This window comes from Anas acuta, chromosome 1 (assembly GCF_963932015.1).
Source record: "Anas acuta chromosome 1, bAnaAcu1.1, whole genome shotgun sequence".
NCBI lineage: Eukaryota > Metazoa > Chordata > Aves > Anseriformes > Anatidae > Anas > Anas acuta.
In genome coordinates this window covers 95,892,206-95,914,299 of record NC_088979.1, presented here as the reverse complement: position 1 = coordinate 95,914,299, position 22,094 = coordinate 95,892,206, and the positions used below count along the sequence as shown (strand labels likewise).

Below are 22,094 nucleotides of genomic sequence, written 5' to 3'. Positions count from 1 at the left end.
TGTCAGCAGTCAGTCAGCACAAACACCACCGAGTTGTTTGGTCACAGAGCATTCATCCCTTCCACCTCAGCAAACCTTACTCTTGCTGTTTCGGGGGAGCCAGCTGTGCTGCTTTAAGTGGGTTGTGCTTCTTTGTGACCCCAGAGTGTCGTTACAGTAAGGAAAAAAAAAAAGGCCAGAACCATTAAAACAGCCTGTTGAGAGGCTACTGAAAACTTTTAATGGACTACAAAAGAAAAATCATTGCTAAATTAAATCAAAATCAGGCTATTTGTGCAGAAAAGAGTTGGGTGAATGGGTAAACAGAAAGTAAATGAACTGCAGGCCACGACCACTGCTCAGAGAGAAGTCTGGGCATACCTGTAGGTGGCTTGGGTGGGGAGGTAGACACAGCTTTACCACAGTCAAGTCCCAAGTGTCAACATATTTGGAAAAATTTGCCCACTTTCACCCTATCTAAATTCAGGCTCTTTTCTGAGACACCCAAATGAGGAACTTGGCGAACCTCTGCTCCCTCTGTGAGAGAAAGGAGTAGGAGGAAGAGGAGGAGGAATGGCTGTCTTAAGGACCATCCAGATGGCAGGCAATTTGAACTACACAATGGTGTATCTGCCTGTCCCTCACTCCCAACAACAGACGAAACCTTGACCAGCTTCCAAACTCTGGCACCTACGTTGGATGCCTGAAATTATGCAGGATGAATCCATGCCTTTGTTTCTCCCCATACCCCAAATACAAAGAAAGCCATCACAGCTCATTTGCTCAATATTTACTCTGTGTACACCCCAGCAGCTATAAAAATAACACGGCTGCTTACAAGAATCTGACAGGATAATTCATTTAATGAGGAAAAAAAAGAAAAAGAAAAAAGATCCATTTTTAAATAACTCACTATTTTTGGCAGAGTCTCAAAATAGAAATACACTTGCAGCTCTTATGAAAACAGGCAGGAACAGAATGTGAAATCCAAAAACATGCTTTCCGATTATACAGCACGGTGTTGAAAAATAAGCAAAACACACTCATTAGCATCTATTCTTAGCAGCCTTTCTGCTGACATAACTGCCCTAACTTCACTGCTTCTGTCTTCTCTAAAAGAAAATGAAATGGACTGAAAGTAAAAGAGGAAACAAGAATGAGTCAGGCAGCCCACAACCCCACTCAGCAAAAGAATCCAAATACATGAGAAAAACTGCACTGGGTAGCTTTGGATTGAGATATTCTTCATCACTGCAAGACAAAGTTAACCTGCCTCTAATCTCCTGCAGTGATCAAAGGAACTACAACCTAATTAAATCACTCTAACTTTGGTTTAGCGTACTGGATGTTACAATTGGGCCCTGTAATTGAAGCTAAATGCAGAAATTAAACGCGAGAAGCTAGATAAACTTATATGCAACTATAGTTACAGGACATTATGGTCAAGGCTCAGAACACCTTTTTAGGTTTGTTCTTAGGGAGAAAGAAAGCTTGTTTGGTTGGTTTTGTTTTTAATGTAGGACTATCCCTACTAAAAGAACTAAAAGATGCCCAGTCTTCTTGAGACTTGTAGTTGATAAGCACTTCTGAAAGTCAGATCTTTCCTACTTAAATGCACAGAAGTGGATTTAATTTCATTTTAAGACAAAAGCATTCCTTAAATCATAGCTTGATTCAGACTAACAAGATTTTTATAAGGGCAGAGCGAACATAAGACTTGAGCAAGGCAAGAGTGACAAAGCGCAGATTAAATACATCAAGGTAAAAAAAAAAAAAAGAAAAAAAAAAGAAAAAAGATCAAAACTAATCTTTGCTTGATCAAATGTCTAGGCCATTGCAGGCACAAACTACATCGTAACATTTAACTCAGCCTAGGGGATGGACAAACACTGAAGATGTTTTTCTTACTATTTCATCAACTGTTGCAGCAAATTCAGTTGACAGCATTTGCTTTCATAGAGTACTTGGCTAATAGGTTATAGCAATTTCTAATAACAATCACAGTAAATGGAAAGAAGACTCTGTTGTCCACACAAGTACACAATAAACGTATCCACCTACTTTAAGGAAAAGTTCTTAGGATCTTGAAATTTCAGATGAATGGAATATAGTGAATATCCTGATATTTCAGATCAAACACTTACCTTGATAATCAGCTTTTTGGTTGAAATTTTCAGATGAGATTGGTTACTTGTAATGAACATTTTCATCAGTAAATAAAATACTGATTTTTCACCGGCTGTCTTTTCTGTCTCAGAGACATCCTGTAAGACAAATATAATAAAATTCCTTTGGTACTGCAGAACTGTACAGGATTATTTTGCACCACAGCAGATATGTAAAAAGTATATGATTTTATAGACATGCCCAAAAGTAGCAAAGCCAGCAGTTAATGGGATAATTGCATTCTGTGAACCAGGAATATAAGTATAATGTGGGTTTTTTTTTGGAAAATGGGAGAAGAGAGGAGTAGCAGAAACACCAGCTAACACAAGAGTCCCAGATAAAGCCACCTTTCTCCACAATCATCCATTCTGCTTATATTTGTTATCCCCAGGAATTCAGATTTCCTAAAAGTCGTGTCTGAATAAGACAGTACCGTAACCATTTAAGAGATTGAACTTGACCCTCAAAGAAAGGAAAACAATACAAGTCACAGGCATGCTAAACACTATCCGAATATCAAATGACGATCCTCCAGCCATTTCCCCAAATCAGAAAATTCTTACTTTTGCAGTTCTCTGAGGACAACAAGAGCTGAAGGAACCCTGTCAGCCCTCTTTAGGTAGACAAAAATTTCTGTCCTTGCTAAAAACTCTTCAGCTCAGAAAGAATTCTTTACTAATGTTAAGTCTGTAATTTCTACTGGTGATACAAGAGTTACCCTCTAAAAGAACTAGACTGGGACTAGTTTAAAAGCAGGCAGTTCTGGATTTGAGGATTATGGGCTAAAGAAGCATAAATCTGCCTTGAAGTCTTACCTGTACTCTGAACCAGGCAAATTTATTTGCAGGAAGTTCCAATGCCACTTTCAGTATATGGTACTGCAGAACAGGGGGGACCTCCTCTCGGAGGCCCTGTTCAGTGACGATACCTGAGGTTTGAAAGCAATAAATTATCAACTTTGGAATATCTTACTGAGATCATCAGGAACACTACATCATTTAGGGTTTCAAAACACCACTGAGATAAAATGGCAATTCGTTAAGTTTCCAGACCATGAGACCTACACACACACAGACAAACCTATCATGGTTGGACAATCTAAGGCTGGAACCCAGCAGGAAGAGTCACACCAGCGCCCGGCACAAGCTATTGCTGGGGCATGAGAATACAAAATCTCTTCTATCAGTCTCAGCTACCCTGAAAAGCTGCGTCCTATTGGAAGCCAAGACCAAAGTATAGAATTTAAGTCAACAGCAGATCTTAATGCTTATAATATTACAATATTTTTAATAGGTAATTGAACTTCACATCTCTTCCTGCACCACTCTCATCATCTGCTCACAACTGCTATGGCATAACACCACAACTATTCACCCTACAGGCCACAAAGTTGTGCAGAGACCCTCGCAGTGGGCTCCAAAAATTGACTTGCCCACACTTTGACTGCAGTCTGAGATCAGCTGTATAAAGCTTTGACGGCAGTGTACTTTTCATAGTCTGTATAGCACCTTTGCGGTCCACATCAGAGAAAGAACAGTAAACTTTAAAAAGTCAGCATCACATCAAAAGCCTAATCAACAGCAAGACCAAATAAAATAGTACCAGCTGTTTAATGCACACACTGATACAAGGCAGAAAAACATGCTGCCTTTGGAGAGCATGTTTCAATCAGGGCAAGGAACAACAGGACTCCCAAGCTGGAATCCAAAGGAGGGAAGTTTCATGATTAATTTACCCCACATCATTGTCTACCTTATCCTCTTTCATCAAAACAAATATCCAAGCTCCCTTCTGACATTTTATTTTCCAACTTAATTATTTTATTGTGTAACAAAACATACCATCAAAGAGATTTCTGCCTCACAAGAAGGTGTTCTGCCTTTTGTCCGTTTTGAAAAAAAGCAGAGCAGTGGAAGAAGTAACGCGACAAACAGGATGCGTGATTTGGATTTATGTGATAAGACAGCTGATTTGGGGGAAGGAGGCGGGGGTGGTTGTTTGTTTAAAACCCCTTTCCCCTCTGACAGGCTTTGAGCATGGTTTTCATATAAAACTTTCATTCTTATAAATCCCAGACCTGCCTAGGACTTGGACAATTGTTCTAATTTGGTGGCCTATGAGCTCTGCTGGCCCACAGACAGCAATAATGCCCAAATAACATTTTGCTCTCTCCTCCAAATGAAGAGAGTAACGGCTGTCTTTATTGTACCACAAGCAGTACTGGAAAATCTTATCCACAGCCCATGATTTTGTGGGTCATCATCCTTGCTGCATTAAGCAGGTACAGGACATCTGTTGACTCCTGCTGTGTGAAGAGGCATACCCCCAGTGAACGCGACACCAGAGACAAAACACAACAATATTGCTAACGTGCTTCCTCATATGGGTTTTTCACAGCATAATGCCATACAGAATGCTGTTCTACTCCCCACACGCTGCAAAACCATAATAAAACCAAAAACCATAATAAAAACAAAACAATTAACAACACAGCAAATGGAAATATATATATATATATATATATATATATATATACTTGAATGCTAAGATTTTCCAGAGGAGACTGGCAAATTGGTACATGATTCTCTTTCACCCCAAACTTTCTGCAATCTACCCTGTTAAAACAAAATCTGTATCATTGTGGTTAAGAAGAATGTGGAAGTAACTTATTTTGCAAATAGCCAGTGACACCAATGAAGGTAAAAGGAATATGCATCACATACCTTTTAAGAGCTTGCTAAAATCAAAGTTGCTCCGTGCTACCAAGTGGGGCACAACCTTCTGATAAAGGCATATGACCTGAAGCAATGCAGCTTTCAGGAACAGCGTCTCAGCATCATCTGAACCTAAATCAAGCGTTAGCAGAATTAATTCCTTCTTCCTTCACATCAAGAAATAACAGTGTGGCACCTATAGTACCAATCATGAGAAACACTAACAATATTTTCAATAGACTCGGCTATGAACTGACCATTTATCTTCCTCACTAACAACAGAAATAAAAGACACATTATGGAATCCCCAATTTCCTTTTCCAGTATTCCTGTTTTAATTTTACAAATATTCTATCAACTTATTCAGTGCTTGAAGTGACAACTGCCATTTTTATTTTGATTCTGAAGTGCTCACACAGATGAAGGTAACCTCAACGTTTTAACAGCCTCTAGAAGAACCCAGCCAGTCCCACTGCTGTTCAATTTAAGACTGAAAAACAGAAAAAAGGAAAGGAAGAGATGATAGTCAGGCTGCTATTTTGCGGGGATACTATTTTAACCAAATGCCAGGTAGGTTCGACTGGGGAAGGGCATAAGCCAACACACTAATTTGTTAGTTCAGTTAAAGGTTTATTTCTTTCCCTTATTTCTTTTTCAAGATATCTTGACAGAAGGATGACAAAATGTATCTGGAAGAGAGAAATGACAACCCCAGCTAAGGCAGCCATTTACTTCTTACGAGAAGCTATTTCAGCAGCTAAATATTCTTTCGGTTTATAACATGAGGATGCATAAAAGCTACTTGTTATCCAGTTACTAATGAGAGGAAGCAAAATAAATGAAAGGCAGCCAGAACTTTTTTTTAACACTTATCTTCTTCCTGCTAACTAGCTCTCCCTCAGGGAGCCATGAAGAACTGGATGGATGCCATACACAAACGTTGTCATTGTTTGCCTGAGTCTCAAATTCCATTAAAAGAGAAATTTCTGGTTGCCATAGTGCAAATAAAGCTGCAAAAGGTGAACTAAGAGTAACTAATAGAATATTAGCATTCTAGCATGAAAAGAAACTAAAGCTACAGCTCTTAAAAAAAAAATAGCTGCTCCATTGGTTTTAGCAGGCACTCTACCAGTAAATAGCCTTGGAGGGTCAGCACTGAGAACTAATCCACTGCCTGAAGTCACACACAGAAGGACATTCTCTGAAGAACTCTCTGCTCCAGAAAGTCTCAATGTGGAGCATGCCCTGTCAAGGGCACAAAGCTGTCTGTAGATTTATCTTCAGCCTATAAGCAAACCACTGCAGGCTGCTAGCCAAGCTACAGAGGAGTACTAAAAATTCCAGTTCCCTGCAAGTCCTTCAGTAAGAACACTGTTTTTGTGAGAATAAAACTGAAGCCTTCCACAACAACCCTCTGTTCCTCTTCCAGAATTTGCATGTTTCCACTCCTGTGCTTACAGCAACGCAAGCATTTGTATAGCCACAGTAACTAGCTGCTTCCCAAAAAAATGATCTCATGGTAAAATAACATGCCAGACTAAATCACCCAAAGGGATTTTTCAGCTCCCCTGCTTGTTTTATTGTGTCACAGCAAAATACTTGTTCTAGCATAGGAGGATCAAGGACAGAAGGGTTCAGTTTAACAAAGGGAACTACAAAGTCCTGCGCCTGGGGAGGAACAACCCCAGGCACCAGCACGTCCTGGGGGCCACCCAACTGGAAAGCACTTCACAGAAAGGAACTGGGGATGCTGCTGGACACCAAGCTGAACACAAGCCAGCAACGTGCCCTTGCAGCACAGAAGGCAAACGGTGTCCTGGGCTGCATTATGCAAAGCGTTGCCAAGAGGTTATAGAAGGAGATCCTTCCTGTCAATTCAGCACCGGTGAGGCCACAGTTGGAATGCTGCATCCAGTTGTGGGCTCCCCAGTGCAAGAGAGATATGGAGCTACTGGAGACAGTCCAGGGAAGGGTCACAGAGGTGATTAAGGGACTGGGACATCTCTCTCATGAGAAAATGCTGAGAGTGCTGGGACTGTTTAGCCCAGCAAAAAGGCTCAGGGGTGTTCTCATCCATGTCTATAAATAACTGAAGGCAGGGTGCAAAACAGATGGAGCCAGGCTCTTTTCTGTGGTGCTCAGTGCCAGGACAAGAGGGACAGGGCACAAACTGAAACACAGCAGGCTCCATCTGAACCTCAGGAAAACACTTTTTTTTTTTTTTTTTTTTTTGAGGGTGATGGAGCAACGGCACAGGTTGCCCAGGGAGGCTGTGGAGTCTCCCTCCATAGAGGATCTTCAAAACCCAACTGGACAAGGTTCTGGGCAACCTTGTTAGATGGCCTGTTTGACCAGGGGGGTTGGACCAGGTCATCACCAGAGGTACCTCCCAACCTCAAGTATTCTGTGATGCTGCAACAGCAGAAAGTCACACTGCTTAACCTCCCAGGAGCAATGCCAGCCTTCATTTATGTAAAACTGTTTTAGGCAATTCTGACAACGGTCAGAATTAAACTGCCTGAAGAACTGAACAAAGCAAAGCTGAGTAGTAAATGTATGGCTGGTATCTGGACTCTGCTGGTGAACTGCCTTACACGGGGACAGGATTTTACACCACCCATTCACACACATGTAAGATGTGATGACTTCACCTGCTTTGCCTACCATGTTGTTCAGCAACTTCTGCTGTCTCAGTCGTTTCTTCCACAGTGGAAACAGCAGTTTCCCTTTTCTCCCCTTGCCCATCAGGACGTTCGCTCCCTTGCTTCAGAAGGGACTGCCAAACAGCTACTATATTGTTCATGTCTGGTAAAAGCTAGAAGAAAACGGAGAAAAACTGTGTTAACTCTCCTGTGTGAGACAAAGCCACTCCAATGAAAATCTTTACAACCAGCCAACATGAGGAGCTGCTGCTCTTCACAAAGTTTGCAACTGATCTTCTATTCACTCTGAAAAAGATCTGAAATCAAGTAGTTTACCTTCAATTCTGCATAACATAAATACATGAAAGAACATTTTATTGAAAAAGATTCCTGTAAAAATTATTTTTTTCTTCTTCTTCTATCTGGATGGCATATTTTCATCTCTAAGGCTACCTTGTCTAGTAACTTTTAATTGAACAAACTCTGCTGACTTCAATTTACTTGAAACAGGTGAATTTGCTTCTGACCCTGCTCTTGAAACTCATTTGCAGCACAACAGCTGCCGATGTTACAAATCTGTCTGACAACAAAGTTTTATTCATATTTCCATCAGCCAGATTTGTAAGAAAATTAGTCTATTTCCATTACCAGTTATTAACATTTCTTAAACCACAGCTTCCCCCCCCGCCAAGACACCATCTCCTTGCTTTCAGGCCACAACCACTTAGGGAGAAAGTGCAGAGGAGTAGGTACTTGCCACGTAATGACTCATGTGAGACCCCAACTGCCTTTTTACTTTGTACCTTGCTGATGGCTTCTCTGTACAGCTGTACAAATTCCTGCATCGTTGACAGTGAGTAGATTTCTGATTTTTGCCAAGTTTCTTCATTCAAGCAGTACTCAATATTCTTCAAAGCTCTTTTCAGAACCATTGACACAAGTGACAGTATGCTGTGCTTCACTACTTTGCTGGGTAACTGGAAGAGGGAAATTGAATTCATGATATTTCAGTAACTCTTCTTACTGCTTTGAACGTTCTCTGTATGTTAACATTTGCTAATGAATTAATTACTTTCTAAGCTTTGGATTGCAGGAGAGAATCTGTAGGTTTTCAGATTCCCAGCCCAAACTGCTAGGGAGCATTGGCAGAACTGGTGCTTGAGAATACCTGCTGGAAGCAGTACCAATAGGTTTTAGTTCATGTTCCAGTGCTTCCCCATGCCAGCTTTTTGCTGCAATTGACCATATAAAACTTTTAACCAACTTAAACTTCTTGGATGATCCCATACTTAAGTCAAACAGTATTAATTAGGACATAAAAATCCACTGAAATATAAGCTGCTCTTACATTTAGTCCTTGGGTGAACATTATTTTATTGCACACTGCAGGGACTGTCGTTACCATCACCATAGAAAGCAACCTGGGAAGAGGAATGAACTCCGAAGTCTTAAAAGAGTTGGAAATCTCTGGTTGAACCTCATAGATCTGAAATAAAAACAGATTAATCAAAATTAACAGTCACAGAGATAACAGCTTCTTCTGAGGAATGATTTACAAAAGAGCTCTGACTTTTCAAACATAGGTGACAGCACTAAATATCAACTTTTAAACAGAAATGCTAAAGAGCATCCCCCTCAGGCTGTTCAATGAAATGAAACATCTGCATGCAACCTGCACCCCTGCTACAAGCCAACACTTTTTACCAGATTACAGGTCGCACTTCCTCACTTCAAGCTAAAGCAAAGAGGCAGAGGAATACTCGGAAAGGACAGAAGTTTCTTCTAGCTAGGCTTCTATGTTGCCATATCTCAAAAACTGTATCAACAACATGAGGTATCCTGCTATTTCTTATGCCCATCTCTTCCTTCCTGGTTTAGTTAAATGTTTATACAGCCTCCTGCTCTAAATGGGGCTCTTTAGCAAATGACCTTCCAGCTCACTCTGTCTACACTTTTTAAAGCAACTATGGCTCTGAGCCACAGCTCATTTTCCTTCGCACCCACAGAAAACAGGATGCCATTTCTCCCCCCTTCATTTACTAACTTTGACATTTAACAGCATCCTGCTGCTTCTTTCCTAACATGTCCACAGTAATTGATGGTGTTATTTCAGAGCCATTAAGTCCTTCCCTTTTAACTCACTTAAAACTCGATCACCTAACTTCCTCAATGCTGGTTTGTTTTAAAACAATTAGTTACGAAACTCTGTGCCTGTCTGCCTTTTTAGTGATTTTAATAAACTCTCCTAAAATACTGTTCACTTACAGCTGTGAACACAATATATCTTCAAACAAGTGAGTTTCTTCCTAAACAGAACAGCTGTTTCTAATACGAAAATAAAAAACACCCCCTGATCTTCAACTTATTTGCTGATTCATTCCAGTGAAACTCTTCACTAGGAGGACCTGGTCTAAGTTAAAAACAATTCTGTTAGTTTATACCTAACATGGCCACACCACAGGCTGACTGGGTCCTGTATGGCAACAGCACCCAAACTATAATAAATTTTACATGGCAATGGCAGCACTTGTAATGCATTATAATATCTATCTGTAAGAACTGCAAAGGCAGGCTTCCCAGTCAAAGGTCCTTTGCTTGGTAACTTTTCACTAGGTCAGGAATGTCTGACTTTACCATCTTTCCTATTATGATTAGGGGTATTTCTGCAGTATTGCTTAGTCAACACTATTCTGGTTTTCAGAGGAAAAGAAAAGTATTGGAGTTGCACATTTCTATTTAGAAGTGGTATGCATCTTTCATACTCTTACCTTTTTGAGTAACTTCATATTGTCCATCCAAGCTGACTTCACTCTAGGAACAAAGGAATACTGGGTCTCCTTGAAGTACCTATTCAATAGATCTGGACATACTTTAAGAATATTCACCACAAGATCAGCAACCATTTCATCTTCTGTTGCAGTTTTTAAACCAAGCAGAAAGCGCAGAAGCACCACATTTCCTCCCCTATCAAAGATTAAAAAAAAAACATTTTTTAAGAAAGAAATCCTCACTTCAATACATGCAATTCTAACTCTACAACTCCAAGTTAATACTGCAATGCAAAAAGTTAAATTGCCTCTGTCACTGGGACAAATCCAAGGCAAGATCTCTCAAACTGTTCACATAATCTGAGTTTATCTTGAGAAAAGTAAGAACTAAAGTTACCTCTATTTTTTTTTCAAGACAAACAGTAATTACCTTTAACTAAAACCACAATGTTTCACAAACACTCTAACCAAACTTCACGAAGCTGAAAATGTACTATTACAGCTTTAATATTAAACTTGAAAGCATTCATTGTTCTTTCAATTCTCCTCCCCTCCCCCCCCCTTTTTTTTTCTGTATGTCCCTAAGCAAAGAGAAAATATCAGGTTAATACCAGTTAAAATTTTGCTCTAGCACCACTCAGTACCTGCTACTATGGTCTACTGCCTTCATTGACCAGCTAACATAATGAAGCTGAGGCATCCTATGGTAGTCCCTCCATAGAATCACAAGAGTCTAAACTGTTTTCTCGATGAATTAAAGTATCAGTGTACATATATTTTAACTAGTTACCCAGTGGAAACAGTAAGGTAAAACAGTATTTCAAGATGAGGTGTTGCAGGCCAAACTCTGGCATTACTGAAATCAACAGTGACATTTTGCCAAGTTCTAGGATAAACCACATCCACATCTGGTTTTACCATATATAAATTAGATTAGATATTTTATCATCTGGTTTACACTGCAGCTTTGGTATTTTATTTTCACACCACAAACCTGTGGTCCAGAATCAAACCTTACAAAACAGACCTGGTATCTAGTCATTCATTAAAATGGCTCAGAGAAACACAACCAGTGCCTCCAAAACCCTACGAATATAGCTGAACACTCTCTACTCCAGTAGGCAGAGGCATAAGGAGATATCGTAGTTTGATCTTGTGAAATTAAAAATAAAAGCAAAACAAAAAACAACAATATATTTCTTTCTTGTACTACAAGTTGCTGAGACAGAAGTAAAATTAAGCAAAGTTAACTTGCAAGGGCCTGGAAAGGCAGACAAGAAAACTAGTGATGGCTTTCTTGTTGCTAGCACAAAGCACATGTATAATCTCAGCTTACTGGTCATTTACCTTCCAGAAGTTCCAAGACTCGGATCATAGAAAGTTATGCCATGTTTCAGAGAGCAGCAGAGGTCCATCAAGAAATTATGAACAAGTTCTCGTACCATCAATTTTCCCACATCTTCAGAACCTTTAGTTACCTAGAAAAATCAAAAAGGAGTAAAAAAGACATGATTTTCAGTATCAACAAAGAAAATCTTGCCTCAGTTTCACTCTTCTATAAATTTTATGGAGCTCCTTTTATACAGAGATGCTAAAAGAAAGTTTAATTTAGGTTCAGATTAACAAGTTTCAGTTTCTGTATTAAACACATTAAATATTACAGTATTTGTTTCACAGAAAGCAAACCTCACAAACTTAGGTAAATATGTACTATCTGCAGGACATTACTGACTTAGGACTTTTGTTAAGAAGACAGAGAAGACAGAGAAAAGTGAAGCTACAGAAAAGTAGTGATATATAACTTATGTAAATTGGGGAAAGGCCACACTGGGATTTTGAAGACAAGGGTGTAAAATTACAAACTTACAACCTTACAGGCAGGTTCAGTATGACAAAGTTCAGAAATACAAAAAATAAGTCACTGAAGCCTTCAGTGTAAAGCAGTGTAGGCCAATTTGGCAGAATATGGAACAACTTTACTATAGGACAAGAAAGATGGATAGCTAACGATGCACTGAATTTGCCAATGTTTCCGGGAAAGAAGGTAGGGTATGAATGCCTTTACAGTCACTGTACAAAAATGGAAGAAGTAACCAAATACCCCTACCTATCAAAAAGAAGAAAAAGAAGTGAACCCAGATTCCATTAATCTTTTACATTACTTTAGGAATGTGATTTTGTGGCCTAGCAGAATCAACTACAGCTCAACCCTTAGAAACCCTGCCAGCCTCTGAAACTGTGCAAGCCTCTCAAACTGTGCAAGTTGAAAAGGCTGGCAACTATCTTGGAAGTTTAGATCTCATATCAGATCAGTCTGTAGGATGGAAATGAGGCACATAGTAAGAACTGCTCCTAGCATATTATCCTATAGAGACATCAATGTGTCCAGGCAATGGAGCACAATATTCAATATTTCTTTTTCAGTAGCCCCAGCAGATCTCTCCTCTTGAACTCCTGGTTACCTAACCACAGCTAGATATTTGAAAACCCATGGGCTGAACACAGAAGAAGAAAAAAGGCAAGATAATGAATATAACTGACAAGAAACAAGCTACCAGACCTTGAAATCTGCCGAGCTGACATCAGTAATCCCATTCCACCTGTAAAGTGAAGCTATGTGATTCAACACTTCTGCAGTAAAAAAGCGCACCTTCTGTGTTTTGGTGACATTTTTGTTTTGAACCACCTGAAATGAATTAGAAAAAAAAACACTTTATTATAAGTTATCGCAAAATAATGGCAAATTAGCAACATTCCACAAAATCTTTAACTATCTGCGCAATGACTCACTTTCAAAGAGGACATCAGAAAGACATAACAAGTTGCAGTCCTCAAACAGTATTATGGCCAAGCTATCAACCTCCAACAAGTAGCATCAGCAATGGACACAGACAAACTTTCAGCAGTTTGCAGCAGCATGGTGCCAACATACTGAAGAGCTGTGTATTTTATGAGAAATTGTGCAAATTGTTTCCAGCAGCAAAGAGAACAGAAAACAAGGAGGCAAAGACATTTCAAGTATATATCATACCTTAGTTTTCAGTGTGGAGAGTAGAAGATTGACAGTAGAAACTTTGTCTTCCTTTATTCCAGAACGAAGAATATCTGGAATGAAATCTAAGACGACATTTCAAACGTTAAGTGAAGATGTGAAAGCTATTTTCATACTAAAACACTTCAGTGAATTCATCCCCATTTCTCTTCAATGTCATACTATTTACTTTACTGTTATTTTAAAAATGAACCAAAAGGCTGCAGTAAGAGTTCAAAATGATGATGCATCTATAACTAGTGACAAATATGTAATGCTGCCAAACTTACTTTCAGCATAACTAGCTAATTTCCCAGCTCAGTTATTAATGCCATCTGTCAACTTCAAATATATTTCAGGTCCCAATCTGCTGTGCAGTATTTGAACTTGAGTTAATGATGGGCTTCCTTTCCACTGATGGGCTCACAACTGTTTCACTGGATGAGTCTCAAAAGTTTGCAGGTTACATCTAAAACTACATCAACTTTCAGCTCACCTGTGCGTTCCAAGTTTAGAGAACTGGAATGTCCCGGACAGGGTAATGAAAGCCAGCTGGGCTGACTGGCTCAGCACACTGTAAACTGCCATCCCCTGATCTGAAAGAACTGAACTGCAAGCAACTGAAGGAAATCTGCAGCTCACAGGGTAGCGTGAACAATAAAAGTAAATAGTTATGACCTGGTTTTACTCCCTTACCAAAGAAGAAATGAATTCCAGCTAACAGATGTCCCATTTTAAAGTCCTGTTTGAATTCCTTCATAACCACACCAAAGGCAGTAATTCACTGCTTGAGAAACATCAGCAGTACTTTTCAAACCATGGAAGCCAACATAAGTCTTACATTCAACTTGAGCACATAAGGGATCAAGTTTTCATAAAGTGTATGTAGGATTTGACTTTCTGGATCCTTGTCAGGTCAGTTTGGACCCCTTCTCCAAGAGATACACACTGGGCTTACATATAATGCTTCCAAAAAGGATGCAAATGACGTTACATAGGTCTCCTGAAACACTGACAAAAAACAGTCTCAGAGAGTATACAAGAGTTGGCCTGCATGAGGTCGGAAAGGAAACTAAAGTAAGTGCAGACTTCATCTTCAATGCTTTTCAAAAAAACGTAATAATAAAACACATCCAGTATGTGTTATGAGCAAGTCTAGAGGCCATGTAGTTTTTTTCTGTTTATTGGCTCTCTGGCCTCAAAAGTTGTATTACATTTACTTTTTTTAGATCTGTGTGATCAAGGGCTTTCTATTTTTGCACTGCCTTTTCAGATACAAAATGTTATTCTCAAGTAAAAGAGGCACTTACTAAAATACTGAAGTAGTTTAAAGTTTTTCGTGTAACAAAAATAAAAATATGCTTTGTTATCTTATTAGTGCTGTTTTAACTGGTTCACATTTTGAAATAGCTCATATTTATTATCATCTTTAAAGGACTCTACCTTAAAATAAATGTAAGCAGTTGTGAAATACCTTTTAATTCCAGCACTTGTACCAAGATTGCATTGTCACCAGCAATTAAAAAGGAGAGAGCAAACTGAATGTAGGCCATACGGACATCAGGTCTCCCCTTAAAGAAAGAAAGAAAGTATCATTGGTATGCAGTATTAATTTTGCAGTTCTGTACAATCTGTAACAATTCATTATCATTGTATCAATCCTCTCTCCATTAAAACAACTGCAGAACCTCCATTTATTTCAGTGGGGCCAAACTGCAATCCTTGCATTGAAAAAAAAAAAGACTTAACTCTTCACATAAACCAATCACTGATTAGTTTTCTTAAGTTTACCACCACTTTCACTCTGTTTTAGCCAGTGAAAAGCCAGAAAAGGGTAGCCCACCTTTTATATTTCATCAGAGCTTATTAGAAACAGATAAGGCCATTTGATGTTAAGCAGTAAATACTATATAGCAGTGTTAAGAAGGTTAGCCTGAGGAGCTCTGCACCCTGACAAGATGAAAACAATCAGCATGGGATGAAAAACGAAGCAAGCTGTACCTCGGGGTGCTTGCCAGATATCCCACAACTGCAAAGACTCAGAAACATGCCCTGGGGATTTCCTACATAAGGAGATGGGAAACTCCTGCCCTATAGATCAGTTCTGCTGCCTATTAGAAACAATCAAGAAGCATTTCAGCCTGACACAGGACAGGAAGGAAGAGGCACGTTCTTGCAGATGAAAATATGGCAAGAGAGTCTTTGGCAACAGTTTAGTTTTAAATAACTTGGTAGAAGAAAACTGATGGGAGCCAAGGCATAGCATCCCATGGCACACCCACAGACAGACATTTAATTTACCTTCTTATCTCTTTTCTTCACTAATCCAGGCAGAGATTTGTTATTGAAATCAAAGTGGCTGTACACATCCCTTGCTGAATCCGGCCCCTGAGCCACCATTGCTGACAACAGGGTAAGGCACACTCGGCTCATCCTAAAATGAAACAGAGGACAACCTGCAAGTTATTTCCGGGACGACAGCTATGCAAACCACCAACCCAAGAGATTAAAATGGAAAGAAAGATGATTTTGTAACAAAATAAATTATCCCAATCCTCCTCTGACATCCACCCAAGCCTTCAGATGTTTCAGGCATAAAGCAATTTGCAGAGCCAGTCCCAACATGAACAATCAAGACAGCCACTAGGAGAGTATCCCCACTCACACAAACCTCTTGCTGTAGTTGATTGGAGCTTTAATTGAACATGTAACCAATTATTTATACATCACAATACAAATTTAGACCAAACAAACATTATTACATTATTTATAAAGAACTCTTTTTAAAGAACATTATTTATACATTTACATTATTTATACATTTTTATACATATTTATACATATTTATACATATCTATACATATTTATACATATTTATAAAGAACTCTTTTTAAAGAACAGCTTATTCTTCCAAGCATATTTTGCAGGACTGAGGCCTCTGTACAAAATCGCTTATGCACTGCCACAAACAGGTCCATAGGAACTAAAACTGATATTAAAGATAATGACATGCATTGCACAGACCAAAGAAAAACTGTATTTGTTTATTCTTTGGTGTTGTGCTAGTTGAATGATGGCAATTTTCTTGCACTTAAGTATGCAGCACAGGAGCCATGTTCTTGACATTGATTTAAATCCCAAGATTTACTCTGTTTGGATTCTTGCTCACTGACCACTGGGAATATTTGCCTGAGAAATTAGAAGGGAAGTTAAATAATCAAAACTATTGTTTAGGCCATGATAATAGCAACTGGGGAGGAGGGGAGAGGGAAGAAGGGAAAAAGGAATGCCTACTTATATTCTTCCCAAAAATTAAGCTGCAGTGGGAGGTTGGATATTCATCTCATAAAGTAAGATAAAAGGAATAACGTGCCAAAAATTAAGGACTCCCAGATTCCATTGAAATCTGCAATTTATTTCAATGGGAACACTGACACAGCCATCAGGCACAAGCATGAAGTCCTCCATCACCTGAACAGCCACTACTGTGTAAGAGTTTTGGAGTCTGTCCATGATTTTCCACTCATGGACAATCTGTAAGAAAGCAATATGATGAAAGCAGAGATCCTATCTAGACGTATCACTAGCATAAAAACCCCTTTGCACATCCACGAGGTAGCACAGAAAAAGCAGAGCATATTATTTTACGATGCTCACGTTCTACGTATTTTTATTATGAAGAACATTATGAAAAAGCAACTGACAAAATATCAAAAACTTTTCAGCATGGGCAGCTTTGTTACTGAAAAAAAGGATGCCACCACAAATATGTGTGATGGCATCACTGTGCAGGTTCTAGACAGGTTTCTCCAGAAGTTGTAATCTTTACATTATTCATAAGTGCAAATCTTGTGCAGTTTCAAAGTTTATTTTACAATATACCTATCCACACACATTTGGAATTGTATGTGCAGTTAAAACACTTGTTGCAGTGAGATCAGCTCAGTGGTCTAGGAAGCATGGTCATGTCTGTGGACTGGAAACCTTGGAAAGACTTCCATGTGCAATGATTTTACAAAATGTGGAACAAAATCATTAAGTAACAGTGGATCATTAGCAATAAGTCAGGCTGAGTTTTGCAGTTTCTTGTATTTATGTGCAAGACCCAGACAGCCCTTTGGGACCAATGCAGAGCAACTGAGAGATTCTCCTCAACACTATGGAGAAGACTTACCTGTAATTTTCAGAATACAATGCAGCATAGATCAATCGCATGTAAGTATGAATCATCTTTTTGACTATGTTCATTCCCACAACAGAAAAATGGGAGAGGTCGCTGGCTGTCCTCAGTAAAATGGCTTCCAGGGCTTGAAAGATTAGAATCATCTGTAAAATACATAAATATATTAATATATTTCAATATCAGATAGGGCTTGACACTGTTAGCTGAGCAAACAGTAAAAAATGCCTTTAAAAAGAGTAACCCTACCACAAGAGGAAAACTTCCAAATATGAAGGCAAAGTTAACTTCTGAATTCTCTCCTAAATGCTTCCTTTTCTAATGGATCAATTCTGAGAGTGTGAATCTTCAAGAAAGCCCCTATACAGACACTATATGAAGACCAGAGAGTCAGACAGAGGGGCAGACAACTCCTTTTTTTTTTTTTTACAGCTGCTAAACTAATGAAATTCAAAGGGCAACTTTGTTTGGAAGCCCACACCATATGTGCTGACTGAAGGCCTGGACAACCCTGGACAAACAAGAAAAAGGGGTCCTTCTTCACATGTGAATGGAGACCTACGTGCACATGCATGATTTATCTGTATGCACAACAGCAGCTTCTGGGAAGGCAAAAGCTGACTGCAGCATAAATCTTAGCACAGGCTGGATGGATCTTTTTAAATTGGAGGCCAAGACCTAGGGCTGATGAACCTAAGCTGTAAGAGGGAACAGTTACTAAGTGCACAACGAAATCTGCTGAAGGAAACCATGTGAACTGCTCCAGCTTCATAATGAACTCCTGGCTGAAACTGGAGTCCACTCTGCGAGGGGAATGTATTCATTACACGTATTAGCCTCCATTAGTAAAAGGATCTCGAAGAAAGCATTTAATTGAACGTGGTTGTGATTACACAGATTGTCATTACATAGACAGAAATGACAAACTAATGCAAAGACCGACACACGGAGATTAAAGTGAAGAGCATCAAATTTTATATTGTAAGCAGACTTAAGTTAATAATGTTGCCACGGTGCTCACTATGAAAAGAGCTTTTTAATTATTTAGTTTATTCATCTTATTCTGAGGAAGACAAACTGTGTCAAGCTCAGATGATAAAAACAATGTCAAATTTAGCAGTGGCTTCTTGGACATGCTGGTGTGTCAGGGAAATGTCTAGTTAGGAGAATAACTGTTTTCAGCAGACTATTTTATTGTTGTGTACTTGTTTCTGTTTACCCCTTAATTTTATTTATGGTCTCTTGTTGACAGTTAAAGACCTGTAAGAGGCTAATTTTGGCTGGACTGCTGGTTGTGCTGCACATTAAATACAGGGATGTCTTTAGCATGGAGAGGCCATCTCCCATTTGACCAATGCTTCTGCCACTGTGACTTCCAGTGAAAAATTTAATAAAAAGGAACCACACAGCTAAGTGTTATCAGGGTTATTTATGCTGCAGAGCATCTCTCTGGCAGCGCTGCTCCCAGTCAGGGATCACCTCAGTGCTCACCTCGCTTTCCGGCTTCCTCTCCCCATCCAGCAGCTTGAAAATTTCGGCGCACTCCACGGAAATCTTGACGTAGCCCTCCACCACGTCGTAGCGCTGGGCAGCCGGCAGCTCCTTCGCCAAGGACACGAAGGTTTCCAGCCCTGCAAGACAGCGGCGAGCTCCGCATGAGGGGCGCTTGCAGCCAGCCGGGGACGGCGGCTCCATCACCTGCCCCTCGCGGTGTCCCCCACCCCCACGACCCCAAAGCGGGGTCCCTCACCCTTCCCGGCGGTGCTGGGGTCCCGTAGCAGCGCCTTGAAGCGGACACCGGTGAACTCGCCCTCCTCCTCGCCCCGGGCTCGCTTGGCCGCCGGCTCGCCGGCCCCGGCCCCATCCCCGGGCACGCCGCGCCGCTTGGGCGCCATGTCGCTGCCTCCGCCCCGGATGCGGCCCGGCAGGAAGAAGCGGCCTCCTGCGGCCGGAGCTGAGGGGAAAAGGGGGATGAACCGGGCTGGGCTGCCTCAGAAAGGGCTCTTTTGGGGGTGTTGCGCTTTGGGGTGAACGGGGGGGGTTTGTTCTCAGTGGGATGTGCCCCGAGGAGCGGGGTGGGAGTGAGGAGAGCCTTGCCCGCAAAGTGCTGGGTGCGCAATGCCGGCAGGTGGGACTCGCTGCACCTGAAACAGTGCTGCAGCGCTGAGGCAAAATGAACACCTTGGAATAACGACCAGAATAACCCTTTGCTCCTACTGACAAGTCACAAATAAAGGCGACGTGACTTATTAAATGCTTTCCGTGAGATCATTTTTTTTGGTCAAAACTGTTTTTTTGGCAAAACCGCGTGGAAAAGGAGTGGTCCAGAAGAGGGCAACATTAACAGCGTATCTAGCTCTTAGGGTGGGCAAGCGCTTTATGTCAATCGGAGATGCTGCAGTGTTTTGAGAACAGACGGTAGAGTAAAATAAAAGATAGCAAGCAAAGTTAGAAAGCACAAAGTGATAAATGCAGTCCTTATATTAGGTATAAGGAGTCCTTAGATTAGATATAATGTGGCACTCAAAAAAAAATGGGGTTGGATAAAAGCAAATGTGAGTTGCTAGATATTAGCTACAAGGGTTTTTTTTGGAATAACTGAGTAGAAAAGGCTGAGAAGCATCTCAGTGCTGCTAGTTATGGCATGCCCCATTCAAATTACGTTAATCATTTACAATATTTCCAGAACTATTGAAATATTAACTCCAAAGATTTCAACTATTTCTCTGCTTGTTTTGATAGCACTTTCATGTGGAATTCACCACAGTATAGCAAATCATGCATTCAGTTAATCCTTAAAAGATCATCAATGGGTTGTTCTGAATGGTGGGAATCCTTTATTTCACCTTGCATTTTTCTTGAAAATCACAGAATCACAGAACAGTTTGGGTTGGAAGGGACCTTAAAGCCCACTTAATGCCAACCCTCTGCCATGTGCAGGGACATCTCCCACCAGACCAGGTTGCCCAAAATCCCATCTAACCTGGCCTTGAACACCTCCAGGGATGGGGCACCCACAGCTTCTCTGGGCAACCTTTGCCAGTGCCTCACCACCCCCACGGTAAAGAATTTGCTCCTTATATCTAATATAACATTTCCCTGGAACCTTCTCTTCTCCAGGCTGAACAACCCCAACTCCCTCAGCCTGGCTTCACAGGAGAGGTGCTCCAGACCCTCGATCCATCCTTGTGGCCCTCCTCTGGACTCATTCTAACAGGCCCATGTCCTGCTTGTGCTGGGGGCCGCAGAGCTGAATGCAGAGCTCCAGGTGGGGTCTCATGAGAGCAGAGGAGACAATCACCTCCCTTGCCCTGCTGGCCACGCTGCTTTTGATGCAGCCCAGGGCATGGTTGGCTTTCTGGGCTCTAAGCACACTGCTGGCCCATGTCGACCTTCTCATCAACCAACACCCCCTAAGTCCTTCTCCTCGGAGCTGCTCTCAATCCATTCTTCACCCAGCCTGTATTTGTACTTGGGATTGTTCTGACCCAGGTGCAAGACCTTGCACTTGGCCTCTGCCCAGGTCCCTCTGGATGGCATCCCTTCCCTGCAGCATGTTGACTGCACTTCTCAGCTTGGTGTCATCAGCAAAGTTGATGTGTATGCATTCAATCCCACTGTCCATGTCACCAACAAAGATGTTAAACAGCACTGGTCCCAACGCTGACCCCTGAGGAACACCCCCCGTTACTGATCTCCACCTGGACATTGAGCCATTGAGTGCAGCTCTTGGAGTGCAATCATCCAGCCAATTCCTTACCCACCGAGCAGTTCATCTGTCAAATCCATGTCTCTCGAAATGAAAGACAAGGATATAATGGGGGACAGTGTCAAATGCTTTGTACAAGTCTAGGTGGATGATGCCAGTTGCTCTTCATCTACCCAGCAATGCTGGAACTGAAGATATGCAGATACAAGAACACATTTGAAATTCCAGAAATTGGCGAGGGTACATATAATGTGTGATATAAATAGCATTGTCAAGAGGGGTGTGCTTTGTTTTTGAGGGGATGGAAGCAAAGGCTAGAACTAATATGAACAAAGCATTAAATAAATAAATAAATAAATAAATAAATAGATTTAACAGTTTTTAAAGGACTCATAGTACCCACACTGCTAATAGCTTCCAAGTAACTCATAGTTTTTGGACTTTCAAGTCTATCATTATAATCACACCATATCTCATAGAATATTAGTACAAAAATACTGCCACAAAATGCTAGCAAAAAAATACTTTAATTTCAACTTCTATTCAATCTTTCTCTCCCCTCACTGCCAGAGTAGCCATGAGCTACTTTATGGCTTTAATGAGGATGGTGAGGAAGACTGTTAATTTCACTTCAAACCAGATTACTTCCATGATGTTGTTGTTGTGTACTATGATGAGCCTGCGCCCCCTCCTTTCTCTGTCATATTTATGACAATTTTCTTCCCTGGAGTCTGTGTTTTGGCAAACACCATTCAAGGAGGCCTGCTCATAGAATGAGACATCAAGCTCAGACAACGTTGCTCTGCCCTGTTGTGCCTGCATGCCTGCATGTTTAACAGATGTAAGCAGCGAATGACTCAAGTATTAATTTCTGAGCTGCCCAATTTTCGGTAAATTGAAATGTA

The 22,094-nt window shown here is 40.6% G+C and overlaps 1 protein-coding gene across 1 annotated transcript in view; it reads right to left on the bottom strand.

Annotated features, from left to right (window-relative positions):
* Window positions 1-19,457, bottom strand: part of URB1 (URB1 ribosome biogenesis homolog) — a 45,431-nt gene extending 25,974 nt beyond the window's left edge. Inside the window, 15 exon segments of the mRNA XM_068689298.1 lie at window positions 2,124-2,243; window positions 2,961-3,073; window positions 4,869-4,991; window positions 7,524-7,674; window positions 8,305-8,478; window positions 8,850-8,987; window positions 10,270-10,465; window positions 11,617-11,747; window positions 12,830-12,955; window positions 13,301-13,386; window positions 14,775-14,871; window positions 15,602-15,734; window positions 17,475-17,626; window positions 18,972-19,111; window positions 19,231-19,457. Of these exon segments, the coding sequence (XP_068545399.1) occupies window positions 2,124-2,243; window positions 2,961-3,073; window positions 4,869-4,991; window positions 7,524-7,674; window positions 8,305-8,478; window positions 8,850-8,987; window positions 10,270-10,465; window positions 11,617-11,747; window positions 12,830-12,955; window positions 13,301-13,386; window positions 14,775-14,871; window positions 15,602-15,734; window positions 17,475-17,626; window positions 18,972-19,111; window positions 19,231-19,375 (2,025 nt within the window). The 5' untranslated portion in view covers window positions 19,376-19,457.
* Between the last annotated feature and the right edge of the window lie 2,637 nt (window positions 19,458-22,094).